Source organism: Benincasa hispida, chromosome 3 (genome assembly GCF_027475165.1).
Source record: "Benincasa hispida cultivar pf3 chromosome 3, pf3_genome.v1.1, whole genome shotgun sequence".
NCBI lineage: Eukaryota > Viridiplantae > Streptophyta > Magnoliopsida > Cucurbitales > Cucurbitaceae > Benincasa > Benincasa hispida.
The window spans coordinates 20,425,926-20,442,314 of record NC_143480.1 but is presented as its reverse complement, the minus strand read 5'-3'; the positions used below and the strand labels follow the sequence as shown (position 1 = coordinate 20,442,314).

The 16,389-nt window shown below is 36.2% G+C and overlaps 1 protein-coding gene across 4 annotated transcripts; it reads left to right on the top strand.

The window, feature by feature from the left end:
- The first annotated feature begins 328 nt into the window (after positions 1-328).
- LOC120073130 (RNA-binding (RRM/RBD/RNP motifs) family protein) lies at positions 329-14,685 on the top strand. Of its 4 annotated transcripts, none has more exons than XM_039025766.2 (10): positions 329-829; positions 6,100-6,162; positions 7,328-7,412; positions 7,515-7,583; positions 7,859-7,931; positions 8,159-8,210; positions 13,628-13,716; positions 13,803-13,872; positions 14,245-14,330; positions 14,412-14,685. In XM_039025766.2, exons 1-10 carry the CDS (start codon positions 506-508, stop codon positions 14,452-14,454), a joined length of 954 nt encoding a protein of 317 aa, XP_038881694.1. In that variant the 5' UTR covers positions 329-505; the 3' UTR covers positions 14,455-14,685. The 4 variants fall into 4 exon arrangements, with proteins under 4 accessions (XP_038881694.1, XP_038881695.1, XP_090168434.1 ...); XM_039025765.2 differs by having other exon boundaries at positions 374-829; positions 7,856-7,931; XM_039025767.2 differs by lacking the exons at positions 13,628-13,716; positions 13,803-13,872; positions 14,245-14,330; positions 14,412-14,685 and adding an exon at positions 12,528-12,846 and having other exon boundaries at positions 368-829; positions 7,856-7,931.
- Positions 14,686-16,389: the final 1,704 nt, after the last annotated feature.

The window sequence follows — 16,389 nt, the reverse complement described above, 5'->3', positions numbered from 1 at the left end:
TTGTATTTGTTGGATGAAATTTTATTTTTGTTTTTATATTGATTTTCTCGTATTTATCTCTAGACACTTGCTTTAATTGGTTTTAAATTAAATCTTCCTTCAATTTCGATTGTTTTCAGATTTTAAATAGTCTAATTCTATTGATTGTTAAGAATGATATATTAGTCAGTGTTTATAAATAATTATTGTATATTTAATTTATTATCTTATGTTTAGAAATTTTTTAAATTGAAATTTTGTTTAGATAAAATTTCATTTACTAGTCGTCCCAAAAACAGAAATATATATACACATATACATACATACATATATATATATATATATATATATATATGTAACGGGCCATCTTGTTAAACCTTTGAAATTGGGGCATTTGGATTTCGGTGTTTAATGTGAGCCCATTGAGCGACAATGCTTTTATCACAATTGAAGCAATCCGACCCAATTTTCTGGGCTTCCAGCTCTCTCTCTACTTCGTCAGAGACTCGGAGAGAACACAACTCCGATGGACGACATGGCGAGCTACTATCCGCAACCGCAACCACCGCCGCAGCCTTCTGGTCTTGAACCGCCTCACTATCCCTTTTACCAGGTGCCTCCTCCTCCTTCTTCAGCACCGCCGTCTCAGCATTACCTCTCTCAACACCCGCCCACCTTCGCATCCTATGGCTTACCTTTTTTACCGCACGCGGCCTCCATCAATGAGGTCCGAACCCTATTCATAGCTGGCCTTCCTGAAGATGTCAAGCCCCGAGAAATTTACAATCTCTTCCGGGAGTTTCCGGGATACGAGTCCTCTCATCTTCGGACCCCCACGCAGACGACCCAGGTGTTGTACTTAGCTTTTCTGTTTTGCAAAATTGTTGATTCTTATGGATTTTTTTTTTCTCTTGAATGTGAATAGTTTCTATTTCGGGTGCCTGGATACTTACACATGTAAATGCGCTTAGCTTCTAGAGTCTGACGTCTGAGTAAATTCGTGGGCATTTGGTTGCTTTAGTATCAAAGATGGAGATTAATGTTAGGAGTGCAAACAAAGGCGCACACTGGTTAGGGAAGGAGGGGATCACAAAAAAAGACCAAATGATCATGGGGCTTGAGTGCAACTAAAAAAAAGCGCGTGAGGCGTATTATATATAAAATAGTATTACATAAAAGAGGAAGTATAATTGAAGTAAAAATATGAAAAAAAAAGACCCCTAAACACAATAAATTTTGCATTTAGGCTTGGGTGCCTGGAAACTTACATATGTAAATGCGCTTAGCTTCTAGAGTCTAATGTCTGAGTAAATTCCCAAGCATTTGGTTGCTTTAGTATCAAAGATGGAGATTAATGTTAGGAGTGCAAACAAAGTTGCACACTAGTTAGAGAAGGAAGGGATCACAAACAAAGACGAAATGATCATGGGGCTTGAGTGCAACTAAAAAAAGCGCGTGAGGCATACTATATATGAAAAAGTAATACATAAAAGAGGGAGCATAGTTGAAGTAAAAATATGAAAAAAAGACCCCTAAACACAAGAAGTTTTGCATTTAGGCTTGGGTGCCTGGAAACTTACACATGTAAATGTGCTTAGCTTCTAAAGTCTGACGTCTGAGTAAATTCCCATGCATTTGGTTGCTTTAGTATCAAAGATGGAGATTAATGTTAGGAGTGTAAACAAAGTTGCACACTGGTGGGAAGGAAGGAATCACAAACAAAGACCAAATGATCATGGGGCTTGAGCGCAACTAAAAAAAGCGTGTGAGGCGTACTATATATAAAAAAGTAATACATAAAAGAGGGAGCATAGTTGAAGTAAAAATATGAAAAAAGACCCCTAAACCCAAGAAGTTTTGCATTTAGGCTTGGGTGCTTGGATACTGCTTAGCTTCTAGAGTATGACGACTAAGTAAATTCGTGGGCATTTGGTTGCTTTAGTATCAAAGATGGAGATTAATGTTAGGAGTACAAACAATGTCGCACACTGGTTAGGGAAGGAAGGGATCACAAACAAAGACCAAATGATCATGGGGCTTGAGCGCAACTAAAAAAAGTGCGTGAGGCGTACTATATATAAAAAAGTAATACATAAAAGAGGGAGCATAGTTGAAATAAAAATATGAAGAAAAGACTCCTAAACACAAGAAGTTTTGCATTTAGGCTTGGTAAGTTTGATTTTTTTAGTTAATAAAGAAGGAAAAATCTTAATTATTACTATATTTTAAAAATAATGAAAAAGTCCCAAGGCCTAGAGCTTAAAGCCTTGAGGCTTCACAAAAGGCACGCATCTGAGGCGTGTCTTATTTTGTGAGCCTTGCCTTTGCAAGGTGAGGCGTCAGACTTGTGCCTTGAGCTTAGGCGTGCACCCAAGAGGGCTTTTTGAAACACTGATCATGGGGGTATTAATGTGTATAATTATCTCCATTGGTATGAGGGTGAAGCCTTTTCGGTGGTTTTGAAAAAAAGCCACGAGGATTTATGTCCAAAGTGGACAATATTATATCTTTATGGAGATAGATGGAGTTTTCATTGTCGTTATCAATTAAAACAACTGTTCATAGATATAACGACCCAAGTTTAGGAGGGGGACATGAATGAACCAAGATCACATCTGAATTAGAGAGATTCTGAGGACATGGTTAAGAAAGGCTTAAAAGAATTAAAAGTCACTACCTATATCAACAAGGCGCGCCTTCCTTTTTGGTAGCTCTTAAGCGTGCTTAGCTTGGAGCAATCCTACGTTGGATAACCTCTTGGGAATTTTCCTAGAATGCATGTGAATGAGGACAAAACATGTTGAAAGAAACTGTGTTGGTTTGTGGGGATAGTCTTTACTCTTAGAAGCATTAAGACAAGCAAGGATGATGTAGCTAGGTTGTACGGGATATAGGGGAATGCTAGGGCCATTAAGTGCCAAATCTAAATTCTGAATTCGGATTTCGAATCCTGGGCTTGAGGTGTTACAATAGACAATTCTGGTTAGGTTATTGTATGCTTCTAGCTTTTGAAGAAGTTCAAGATGATAATGGTTAAATGAAATTAGCTTGGACCTAGTTTATTGGGGTTCATTTAAAATTCATCTTAACTAGATATTTAAATGTTAATTTAGAGATGAAATGGTTGAATCCATGCAACCACCTACCTAAGTTTTTATTTTTATTTTTTTGCACCTAAATGTTATAGTGTTAGGGCAGGACACAAAGTATGTGCAACTAGTCCGAACACTCGTGGATATAAAAAAACACAAGAACTAAGTTAGTAAACCACATTTCAAATGAAAAAAATACGAAGTAAACCTAATTCTTAAAACTTAATTCAACATGCCTTTAAACTCACTAATGCCTATGGTGAGATTGTTAAATAAAACTATAAATGTGCTGTGTCAAATTCTAACGGAAATGTCGTTATGAATGTTGATACCGATACTGATGCTTATAGCCTAATTCCAATGCCAATGTGAAAGTTGATGTGTATGTGACTCCATTGGCTTATTAAGTTTTAGTGGGATGCAATTTTGTCCCATTAACAAATTTTACCTCAGTAACCCCCTCACCCTTCATTATTCCACAATGCTATGGAGCGCGAGCACCTTAGTAGTAGGATTTTCAATACTTCAGTTTTCACCCTTCATTATTCCACAATGCTATGGAGCACGAGCACCTTAGTAGTAGGATTTTCAATATCTGCACCATTAAATGCAAGTTAGAATTAGAAGGCAAAAATTGGGCTTCACCTATACTACCTACTGCTAAATGCCAGTTAGCTTCCAATTTCTAATCCTTTTCTTTGATTCCAAGGCCATCCACCAACTTTGCACCTTTGCTCCCCTTCACAAGTGGATTCTTCTTCGGACTAACATAAAAATGGTGGCGGTAGGTTGCCCTACCTTGAGAGTCATGCTCCAACAAATAATGGAAGTATCTTGGTGCCTAGCAATTGGCGACCTTTATCATGTTTGTAATTATAGCTTTTGCTCTGCTCCTTACGAACATCGTAAACCGTTCTTCAGTGGAACCTCTTTACCTGTAAATGGCAACGAATGTTATGTCCTTCCACTTATCTTCCTTACCCAAGAAGTAGCAAAGAGTTCTCCGTATCGTAGAAAACAAATCTGGCTTGGTCAATGTTATTTTTATGGATGAAAAATTCCTTAGCCTTTGCAATGTGAATTCAACTTTGACGAATCCAAACTTTGTTGCTAGTATTTCTTTGGTAAAAGATCATTGTTTAGTAACTTCAAATGCACATTTCAATCCCAATGTTACACGTGTAATAATATACTATATTAAGTGATGGAGGTCATTACTCTCTTGTCTATGCTTGAGGAGTTTGTTCTTTCAGGGTGGGAGAAGGATATTTTCGTTTAGAGTCCCAACCTTTCGGAGGGACTCTCTTGTAACTCCTTTCATTACTTATCGGACCATTTTCCTACTAGTGAGTTAGTTTTGTCTACTCTTTTGGAGGATCATAAGATCCCAAGGAAAATGTAGTTTCATGCTTGACAAATTTACATGGAAGAGCTAACACTTTGGACAGCTTTTGAGGAGGATGATCACGTTAATGGAGTTGTTTTGTTGTATTCTTTGTCGAAAGGTGGAGGAAAACTTGGTTCACATTCTTTGGAGATGTAAGTTTGCTAGATTTGCTTGAGCTTATTTCTTCCAGACGTTTGAGTTCTTGCCTAAGAAGCTCGGACACTTTAGTCTGGCTAGCTATCCGTGTTGGACACTTGGACACTCTGATTCTGATGCTTGTTGGACATGTGCCAGACACTTGTTAACGCAGAAGATGTGTAGTTGTACACAGCCAAATTAGAATCAATACTAAGTAGACACATATATGACAAGAATATTAAATTTGGAGAGTGAAATACATCAAACTAATTTTCTAAGCATATAAATGCATAAATTCATTGACTTTTAATTTCCTTCTTATTTAAAAATGATATATATTTTTGGAAATGTGTATTTGAATAAATGTGTCCTTGTTGTGTTTGTCTTTATTTTATTATTTTTTTTTAAAATGACATGTGGTCATATCCAAGTTGAGTCATATCTTTGTCCCATATCCATATATGTGCTTTCTTAGGTTCTCGCTAGCTTGACATAGGGACGTTATTGACACGATTGGGGTGTGTTCTTCCTCCATCCGCATTTTTTGAGAAAAGTAGTCTTTTGTGGCTTGTGAGGATGTGCTATTTACACGGTGTTTAGAGGGTTGGAGAGGGATCATAGTATGTTTGGTCTCTTGTTAGATTTCATGTTTCCCTTTGAGCTTCGATTTCAAAGATCATTTGTAACTATTTCTTAGGTACTATTTTGTATAGCTTGAGCACCTTTCTTTAGTGGGGCTTCCTTTTGTGGGGTTTTTGTGTTGTTTTTTTTGCTTTGTTTTTCTTTCTTTCTTTCCCTCATGCCTTTCTATTCTTTCATTTGGTTTCAATGGAAGTGGTCGTTATTATATATAAAAAAAACTATATTTCTTTCTTGTTCCATTTAATTGGATGATAGTGGCTTGTACTTTGTATGTATTTTGTTGTCAGGACAGCAAACTGAAACATTTTTTGGCAATGCCTAAACATGATTGCATTGTGTTATTAGTATTTAGTATCCTTGTTTAAGGGTTCTCAAATTAGTCAATGTAATCTCAGTTCCTGGGATGGCCATGGTGGTCCAACTTATTACTCTTTGGATTTTGATCAAGGTAAGATGCATGGAGAGGAAACCATAACATTAACTGAGATATTAATATCCCATGTTTTCAACTGCAAATACTATGCTAATCTGTAGTTTCAGATCCAATTAATATTGAAAGTGAAAGCTTGGGGACCTTTGTTGGTAAAGGCAATTTACCAGCTTTCCATATTCTCTGACCAACAATCTGAATTGCTGCAATAAAGTGTAGCAAATTTATGCAAGTACCCTTCAGATACGTGTACTGAGTGCCCATGTCTGTCGCTTGAACTTTTAAAAGATTGTAGTATTCTTTTTCCACTCATGAAATATCTCATGTACACAAATACCTATCACTGCTTGTGTTGATGGTAGACCTTATATTTTATTGATTAGCATTATGCACAGATTTTCTTACAATTTATTTGGTGTGGTTGGTTATAGCCATTTGCATTTGCTGTATTCTCGGACCAGCAGTCTGCCATTGGTGCAATGCATGCTGTAAATGTAAGTACTTGTTCCCTGCTTCTGTATTCCAAGTTCTTTCGTTAAGAAAATCATTTCAAAAATCAAAGGAAGTACATAAAAGGAACGTGGAAGAACTAAGAAGGGCACGATGGGGGTGGGGAACGAAGAAGAAAAATAAAGAAGAGAGGTTGCAATGAAATGGGTGGTGGAAGAACAAGAAGTAGATCTTAAAATTTAGATTTGGGAAAGAGGGTGATTCAGATCCATGACAGGAGACAGAGAGAAGAGGCGGCAATGGTGGATGGGCGGCAACTGAGTGGAGAAAGAGGAAGGGGGCCGGAGGGAAGGGGAAAGGGATGGGCCACGGGGGGTGGCTGGTGGTCAAGAGAGTTTTTTTGTTTGTCTCTATATTATTATTATTATTATTATTTTTATTATGCCATGTCATCTCTGTAATTGGAGCTGTTGACCAAAGGACTTAATTGAACTATTTCCTACGCTTTGGTGACTTGATTGTTTAATTTTAAAACCTAGGAACTAAATTAAGACAAACCCTAAACCTCACGGACGAAAAAGGTAATTTACCTTCATTTTTCTTCTGAATTTTTGCTTTCAATTGGTTGGTCGTTCTTTTGAAGCTGCAATTGTAATAAGCAGTGTTTTAAAAAGCCCTCTCGGGCGCGCGCGCCTAGGCGTAGGTCAAAGCGAGACTCACAAAATAAGGCACAGCTTGCGTGTGCCTTTTGTGAAGCCTCAAGGATCAAAACCCTACGCCTTGGGGCTTTTCAATTATTTTTAAAAAATAGTAATAATCAAGGATTTTCCTTCTTTATTAACTAAAAGGATCAAGTTTACCAAACCTAAATGCAAAATTTCTTGTGTTTTGGGTCCCTTTTTTCCATATATCCACTTCAATTATACTCTCTCTTTTTAATGTAATATTTTTATATATAGTGCACCTCACAAAAAAAAAAAAAACTCGCGCTTTTTTGTGCGCCTTGCGCCTAGAGCCTAGGCTCCAGAGGGCCATTGCGCCTTTGGCATTTAAAAACACTGGTAATAAGGGGTAATAAAGTGTTTTGTGTCTCCCCAGCAGCTTAAAAAATTGGAAATTGCAAGGCAAGGATGAAGATAATTTTTTTTTTCTACTCTGGGTAATGTATCACATTAAATTATTAAAACAATCGGTTGCTTTTTGTTGTAGGGCATGGTGTTTGATCTTGAGAAGCAGTCAGTACTGTATGTTGATTTGGCTAAATCCAATTCAAGATCAAAACGGACGAGGACAGGTACATATCTTGATGGCTGCCCTACTATAAATTTATATTTCTATTTTATTTAGTGGTTTAACCAGTTCAAATATTTTCTTGATGTGTTCATCAAATGGTTAGAGGATGAAAGATATGGATCGGATAAGAAAGCTAAAGTGTCTATCTTCTCAAGGAGTACTCCTGATCCTGGTAAGATGATTGCTTAGCACTTTTTATGCTTATAAGCTATTGCTTATGCAAGCTCCTTTTTTTTCTAAAAAAATTCTGTCCTTTTGATGCCCCTGACGGTACCTATTATTATGCTTATTTTTGATGTATAAATCTGCCCCCTCTGATTTATTTGAGGATGATTATGTGCTGCCTTTACAAACTCTTGGGGTAAGGAGTAATTGATTAGTCACGCAGAGGACACATTATTCTAAAAGCTCATTTTGCACATGTTTTGCACGCTTGGGCACTAGCAGGTCTTGGCAGCACTCACATGTCTGGAATGGGTAATTCTGCTTACAACACGATTGGTTATCCATCTGCACAAAGGTCATCTGCACTACTTAGCACATCTTTATTATTGAAATGGTTAATTACAAGCTTATGTGAAGCTTATACATTATTGCCAACAATAATCACTAGTAGAATGTCCGAGGGCTTCAGTAAAAAGCTCTTACTATACGCCCTGACTCCTGTATTAGGTTTTTAACTTTTGTATACTTGCTTCATTATATTTCTTCTTCTAAGTTTAACTAACTAGTACTTTCTATCATCAGCCATGGAAGCTTTGATAACAAAACTGTAAATGATACAGTGGCTGCGAATGTGGTAAGGCCCCTTTTTGTTACAGTCCGTGATTCTTCAGTCTCTATAACATCCTCTCAGCATTGGCTAAAACTTCTTTAATTTTCATTTTCTATCCACTTGAAATTGACTATGCATTTTCCTTTAGATTTTTATTGTTCAATGCCTCTATGGGCTTCATTGTTGTACTGTGGTTTATTTTGATGAAAAGAAATAGAAGAATATCTTTGAGGGTTGATAGGTTGTGGGAGGATGTGTGGATATGGACACACTTTAATGCCTTCCCATGGGTAATTCCAAATTGTTTTCTTTTGTATTACCAAAAGTTAATTCTTTCTTTCAGGTTGCTTTGTATTCCGCAATTTTCTTTTGACCTTTCTGTGGGTTTTTTTTGTATGTTTAGCCAAAAGTTATTTTCCCATTACAAGCATAGGCAGGCTTAACTTATTGAGAACAAGCATAGGGGAATATTTATTTACCTTGAACTTCTACAATAATATCTGCACGTATTTCTTTATCCTTTCTTTTCGAGGGGAGGGAATTCTGGGAATAAGGCTGCAAGCACATATTTAAAAGGCAGCATGATGTAGGGGCATTTAGGGAATATTTTGTTATTTCCATTTGAATTAATTTGTTTTCTTTTAGTTTAGGTGTGAAAACACCCTTCCTCTTTGGGTCTATTTAAAGGGATTTTAGGATTAGAATTAGTTAGGTAGTTAGGTGTGAAACAACCCTTTCCCTTTGAGTCTATTTAAAGGGATCATTGTCTACATTTCTCTATAATCAATAATACTCTACTTCAAGATTTTCTCCAAGGTTTGAGTCTACACCAAAACTGGTATCAGAGCAGAAGTTGGGGCTGATGACTGAAAAAAATTCCAGCAAATTCATTGATTCTTCCCTCCCACTGATGCGGAAGCATCCAAACCCCAATCCATGGACCACCGTATGAACCAAGTTGAAGATGCCATAGGAACCTTGATCAACAACTTCAATGTGATGCAGATTTCCATGGCTGAGATGCAGCAGACCTTAAACTCCCTTGTAAAGGAAAACAACAAACCAAACAAGGCAAAAGCCAAGATTCAAGAAGAAGAAGAAGAAGAAGTCAAGAACAGCAAGAAAGCAGAGGAGTTCTACACCAAACTGAGACTAGGGGACCTCAATTGCACCAAGAATTTAGAGGTAACCACCAAACCGTGTTCCTCAAAATTTTGCCCCTCCAAGAATTCAAGAACATCCAAGAAACCCTCCAAGATTCATGCAACTAAGAGGGATCGACCAAAGGAGACCACAACCTAGGCCTCATCAACAAGCCATACTAATGCCACCAAACCTTTTAGGGTTGATTCTGATTCCTCGGAAGAAGACCCACAAAATTGGGAGAACACGCCAGCCAGTCAGCCTTGTAGACAGAGGTTCAACTACAACAACCAAGACCTTCAAGATTTCCAAGAGGATGATCAAGATTTGGAACACTATTAACCGGAGTATAGGGGAATGCAAAGAGGATCTCCATGGAGATAAGATTCTGAATACAAAATGAAAATTGACCTCCCTACTTACAATGGACGAATGAATATTGAAGTTTTCCTCGATTGGGTGAAGAAGGTAGAAAGTTTTTTTGACTTCGTGGACACCCCCGAGAATCGAAAGGTAAAACTTGTGTAACTAAAAAGTGGAGCATCCGCATGGTGGGATCAACTCCAAGGGAATAGGAAAATGTATGGAAAACCTCCAATCCAAAGCTGGCAAAAAATGCTCAAACTCATGAAGAAGAGATTTCTTCCACTTAACTATGAAAGATTGTTGTACAGCCAATTCCAACATTGCAAACAGGGGTCAAGAAGCATTGAAGAGTATACAAATGAGTTCCAAAGGTTGAGTGCAAAAAACAACCTTGCCGACAGTGAAAACCAACAAATAGTTCGGTTTCTTGATGGACTCCGACAAGATATTCGAGAAAAGGCACATCTCCATCCAATGACAAGTCTCTTAGAAGCTATTTCGGTGGCCACAACCATTAAAGAAGATAAAAGCCAAAAGCAGAAAAGATGGATAGCAAGAAGGGCCAATTGGGAAAAAACAAATGGTGGTTCAAAAAAAACAACATTGGATTCAAACACCAGTCCCGTTACAGCAAACTCTTCTTCAAGCAAAGCAAAGGACAATCTTCCACAACAAGACATAGATGCAAAGGGAAGTATTTCTAATCTTCCAAATAAGAATTTCAATCCATATAACAGACCTAACCTTCGTAAATGTTTTAGGTGCGGACAAATGGGACATTTATCAAATGATGGTCCAGAAAGAAGAAAACTAACAATCCAAGGAACACATTCGGAGGAAGAAGATGAGCTAAAAGAAGAGGATGATGATGTAGCTCGAACAAACTCAGATATTGGAGATGAACTATCTTGTGTTATCCAAAGAATACTTCTAACCCCAACAACCCCGAGCAACCCCTAGAGACATTCATTATTTCGAACAAAGTGCACCATATGAGGGAAAGTGTGCATAGTTATCATCGATAGTGGCAGTAGTGAGAACATGGTTTCAAAAAAGCTAGTTTAGGCTTTGAAACTTAAGGTTGATCTACATCCACATCCATATAAGGTCGGATGGATTAAAAGAGGTGGTGAAATAGTGATTAATGAAATATGCACCATGGCTTTATCCATTGGTGCCCACTACAAAGATCCAATCATATATGATGTCATAGAAATGGATGCTTGTCATCTACTTCTTGGACGACTATGGCAATATGACATAAAGGCCATCCACAGAAGCCATGAAAATACATGAGTTTGATTGGTTAGGCAAGACGGTTATTCTATTACCCCTCCAAGATCTTACAACAACTTCCTCTTCCACTTTAGGAAGAGATAAAAGGCTGCCTATTTTCAATTTTTGTCTACGAAAAAAGGCTCTAGAAATAGCACCCACCTTTACTTTAGCCTTACTGGTTAAAGATCTCTCTATTGCCCCCTGTTATCAAATCCTGTAGACCAAAATTCCAGAGGGCTTACCTCCATTAAGGGACATTCAACACAACATTGATTTTATACCCGGTGCCTCACTTCCACTTCTTCCCCATTACAAAATGAGCCCATTCGAGTACAAAGCACTTCATGAAATTATTGAAGACCTCAAAAAACAGCACATCCAACCTAGCCTAAGCCCCTGTGGTCTGTGCTATCCCTGCTCTATTAGCCCCAAAAAAGGATGGTAGTTGGCACCTATGTATTGATAGTCGAGCTATAAATAAAATCACTATCAAATACAGATTTCCCATCCCTAGAATAGGTGATCTCCTAGACCAATTAGCAGGTGTCCTCAAATCTTTTCCAAAATATATCTTCATTGTGGCTATCACCAAATTCGAATTAGGCCGGGGAACGAATGAAAAACTGCATTCAAAACCAACGAAGGCCTCTTTGAATGGTTGGTTATACCATTTGGGTTATCAAGCACACCTAGCACGTTCATGAGACTCATGAATCAAATATTCCTACCATTCTTAAATAAGTTTGTCGTTATTTACTTTGACGACATCTTAATTTACAGCAAGAGTTCAGAGGAACACTTATCACACTTACAGGATGTCTTCTATACTCTTGACACTCATCGATTAGTCATTAATATGAAGAAATGTGCTTTCTTAACTAACAAAATTTCTTTCCTTGGTTTTATTTTATGAAGAAATGCATGCTAGATGGATAACATTTATCCAAAAATTTGATTTTGTAATAAAACATACCTCGGGTAGCACTAGTAAAGTAGCTGATGCTTTAAGTAGAAAGTCATCTCTACTAACTCTTCTCCAAGGCACCATCACAGCTTTTGATCACCTACCCACTTGCTATGAATTAGACCCTGACTATCATATAATTTGGCAGCAGTGTAATACACATTCTGCCCCTAAAGGTAATTTGTTATGTATGCCTCAAGGGTCCCTAAGATAAGCCATCATACATGGAGCTCATTCTAGTGGATTTGCGGGTCATTTTGGTCGAGATAAGACCTATATAACGCCGTCTGAAAATTTCTTTTGGCCACAACTCAGAAAAGATGTAAATAATTTTGTAAAACGATGCTTTGTGTGCCAAACAACAAAAGGCCAATCTCAAAATACAGGACTCTATACCCCACTTCCAATTCCCCAAAACATTTGTTGATAGATTAAGAAAGATGGCTCATTTTAATCCCTTGCAAGAAAACTTCAGATATTTTAAATATTACTCAATTTTTTTTCAAAGAAATCGTACGTTTACATGACATTCCCAAATCAATAGTATTTGACAGAGATGTTAAATTCATGAGTTTTTTTTTTGGAAAAAGTTTGGAACTCACTTAAAGTTTAGCTCAACAAGCCATCCGCAAACAAATGGTCAAACTGAGGTGACAAACAAAACATTGGGAAATCTACTTCGATGCATCTGTGGAGAACAACCCAAAAAATGGGATCTTGCACTCACAAGCAGAATTTGCATGCAACAACATGCAAAATAGATCAAGAGGGAAGTGTCCCTTTGAAATTGTTTATAGTCATCCTCCTAGACTAACTTTTGACCTCACTTATTTACCTTCTGTTGACAGCAACCTAGAGGCGGATTACATGGTGGAAAGAATTCAAAGGATACATAAAGAAGTTGTGAAGAACCTAACAGTTGCCATTACAAGATATAAGGACAAAGCTGATGTTCACCAAAGGAAACAAACTTTTCAACCGGGAGATGTAGTCATGGTGTACATAAAAATTAACCAACAGAAAATTCAGCCCATTCATAATACTAGAAAAATTTGGAGAAAGTGCCTTCCGGATAGGTCTTCCTACATCTATGAACATTAGCAACACATTCAACGTTGCTGATATTTTTCCCTACTACGCACCTGATGAGTTTGAACTTTCATCATAAACTCGAGGACGAGTTTAATTCTCAGGGGGTTGAATTGATGTAGGGGCATTTTGGAAATATTCTGTAATTTTCATTTGTGTTAATTTGCAATTTTAATTTGTTTTCTTTTTAGTTTAGGTGTGAAAATACCCTTCCCCTTTGGGTTTATTTAAAGGTGTTTTAGGATTAGAATTAGTTAGGTAGTTAGGTGTGAAATAACCCTTTCCCTTTGGGTCTTTTAAAGGGATCATTGTCTACATTTGTCTATAATCAATAATACTCTACTTCAAGATTTTTTTTCCAAGATTTGAGCCTATACCACACTAGCCATATTAAAACTGGTGTATTTGAAGTTTTTCCCATGAACAGACAATGTATAGAATCATTGAATGTTTTATATTAAAATATATACATATATTTAGGCTTAAAGGAAGACGCCTCGTGTTAAGGCAAAAATATTTGAGTATGTGCAAAATGACCATTTGTAGCATAATGTATTTGGTAAATCCTGTTAACTTTGGGTGAATAATTCTTCATTTCCAGATTCCTCAAAATCCCCCATGTCCAACACTTTTTGTGGCAAATCTAGGGCCAAGCTGCACCGAGCAAGAGCTTATTCAAATATTTTCAAGGTTAGTTATTTTACTGCACGTTATTTAGGTTATGTTCTGAACATCTAAGAACTTGCATTTTCTGTTTATTTGATATTTCCTACCAGATGCCCAGGCTTCTTAAAACTAAAGATGCAGAGCACGTATGGGGCCCCAGTTGCTTTTGTCGATTTTCAGGTTAGCAGAGCCCTTCTCAATATCATTTTTCTGTAGCTGATAAATCTTTTCCTTCTTAGCATTGAAATTCATGAATCAGACTCCATTCTGTGGTTTTTTCCGTTAATTACGTGCACAACTCATCACCCTTTGGCTATGTATTATTGTGGATTTTTATATCCCTGACCATTCACAAGACTTGTTGCTTTTTTAGAGACTCCAGGGAACTGTTTTATTGGTGTAAATAATGTTTGGAAGTTGCCTTTTGGTCTGTTGTTTAAATTGTTACATGTTCAGGCCATAAAATCTTTCACATAGTAAGGATTTAAAGCAATACTAAGTTTTTTTAGATGGAAAAAGTATCTGGGTCTTCCATTGTTATCTTGTGTGCAGGATACTGGCTGTTCAACTGGAGCTCTGAACCATCTGCAAGGCTCAATTCTGTACTCATCACCTCCTGGGGAGGGCATGCGATTGGAGTATCCTTTTACAAGATTTTTATTCTTTACAATTGTACTGCTACATCATGTCTTCAAATCTTTTGCTTAACCGAAAATTAGATACGCAAAATCACGAATGGGTATGCGAAAGAAATTGAAATGAATAACACAATTCTTGCAGACAGGACTAGAGCCAAAAAGGAAGAATGTAAGGAAGAAAATGGAGACCCCTCACCTCAGGCCATGTTCCTACATGATTTTATGAAGGTCAGAGGTAGTGCATTACTTGTACTCTTATGTAGATGAGTAAATTAACATATGCCATAGCCATTCCCATTTTTTTCATTGTATCAAATGCTGCCTTCTCAATCATGAACTCTAAATTAATTTTATATCTTCAGAGCCCCATTGGATATATACATTTATTACTGATAAGAGTATTTTTTCCACTATATGTCCAGAAAAAAAGTCATTTCCTTCTGGAACCAGATAACGTAGATAAAGTCGTTCGAATTTGTACTGTAATATTTTGGTCAATCCACCTAAAATGGCGAATTCAGTGAATCATATCCAATTCTGTAGTTTTAATAACATCAAATCCTTTATTGGATTGGACTAGTGGTCGAAATATAGTTATTCTTCAGAGGTCATTTGGGTAGGGTGTTCATATATTTATTTTAAAAATGTTTATATATCTTATACATTTTAGAAAATGCTTTAAATAACAAATTTGTTTGGTTGCACTACGAAAGTATTTTACTAATTACAAGTATGTTTTTTTCGTTATTACAAATTTGAAGATTTTTTGTCAATCACCTTAAAGTCATTTTAGACAATCCAAGTGTTCTCGAGAATAGTTTATTTATTATATATTTTTTTAAAAGTAAATTGCAAAATTTACCCCTGAAATATGGTAGTTGCATCTATATCTTAAAACTTTCTATTATAAAAATTGAGCTTCTAAATATAGTGTCAAAATCGGACCCTAAAATTTACTAGTTATAAAAATTGGATCCTCAAAAAATAAAAATTGAATCACAAACTTGTACGATCATTAACAATCTCTACTATTATGTAAGTTTAGGAGTTCAATTTGAAAGTTTAAACGGTGTAATTGTAATTACTATCAAACTTCTAGGGTAGTTTTTGCAATATGTCCTTTTATATTTTTAGGGCAACTTGTAAAAAAACCACCCAAAAGTATGTGATAGTTGCAATGATATCTTTAAACATCAATAGTAACAATTGGATCTTAAACATCAATAGTAACAATTGGATCTTAAATTTTTAAAAGTGTTAAAATTGGGTCTTACAACTTATAGTAATTGTAAAAATTGGACCTATGAAAGATAAAAATTGAACTCTCAAACTTATACAATTATTGCGATTATGTAAGTTGGATTGTCTGATTTTAACATTTGGATACAGTTGATTGCTCAATTTTTAAATTTGAAAGTTTAAAGGTATAATTGCAGCTACCATTATATTTCATGAGTGATTTTTATTTTTTATTTTTTATTTATTTTTTTATTTTTAATAGAAAGTGTTATTTTATTTATAGATTTTTTTTCCTTTCAAAATGTATTCCAATACACAGTCGAGTAGATTGGTGTGGGTGGTTGGATGAGTTGGTTCAATTTTTAAAAAACATAAATTGTGCAAATCAATTATGAACTATAACAATGGTTACAATTACACTTTTGATTCTACTACGGAAATATAAGATCTCATTGAACATAATTGAACTAGATAAGATAAGATATTATATTTTCTATTAAAAGATTTGTGATTTAAATCTTGGTGCTCACATGTTGAACTAATAAGAAAATAAATAAATAAATAAAATCAACCAAGGTTGTTTGGCCCAAAGAGTTGAGAAGTAAGAATAAGGAAGTAGGGGTTTGTAAGCTCCACTCCTTGTTTGGCATAAGGAGTTTGTGCGTTCCACTACTAAAAAAATCAATTTTATATCTTATTAACTCCTTACACTTACACTGGAGTTTTAGGAGTTTACAACTCTCTAGACTTCATAACTTTTTATTTCTCATTATTCCACTCCTTACTCCAAACACTTCCTTAGGAAACCATAGTCAAAGAT

Bases quoted from the DNA above. Each gene is read 5' to 3' on its own strand.
- LOC120073130 (XM_039025765.2), top strand. From the start codon at position 506: ATGGACGACATGGCGAGCTACTATCCGCAACCGCAACCACCGCCGCAG. The intron at 830-6,099 runs GTGTTGTACTTA...GGTTGGTTATAG, and splicing joins CCCCCACGCAGACGACCCAG to CCATTTGCATTTGCTGTATT. The intron at 14,331-14,411 runs GTATCCTTTTAC...ACCGAAAATTAG, and splicing joins GGGGAGGGCATGCGATTGGA to ATACGCAAAATCACGAATGG.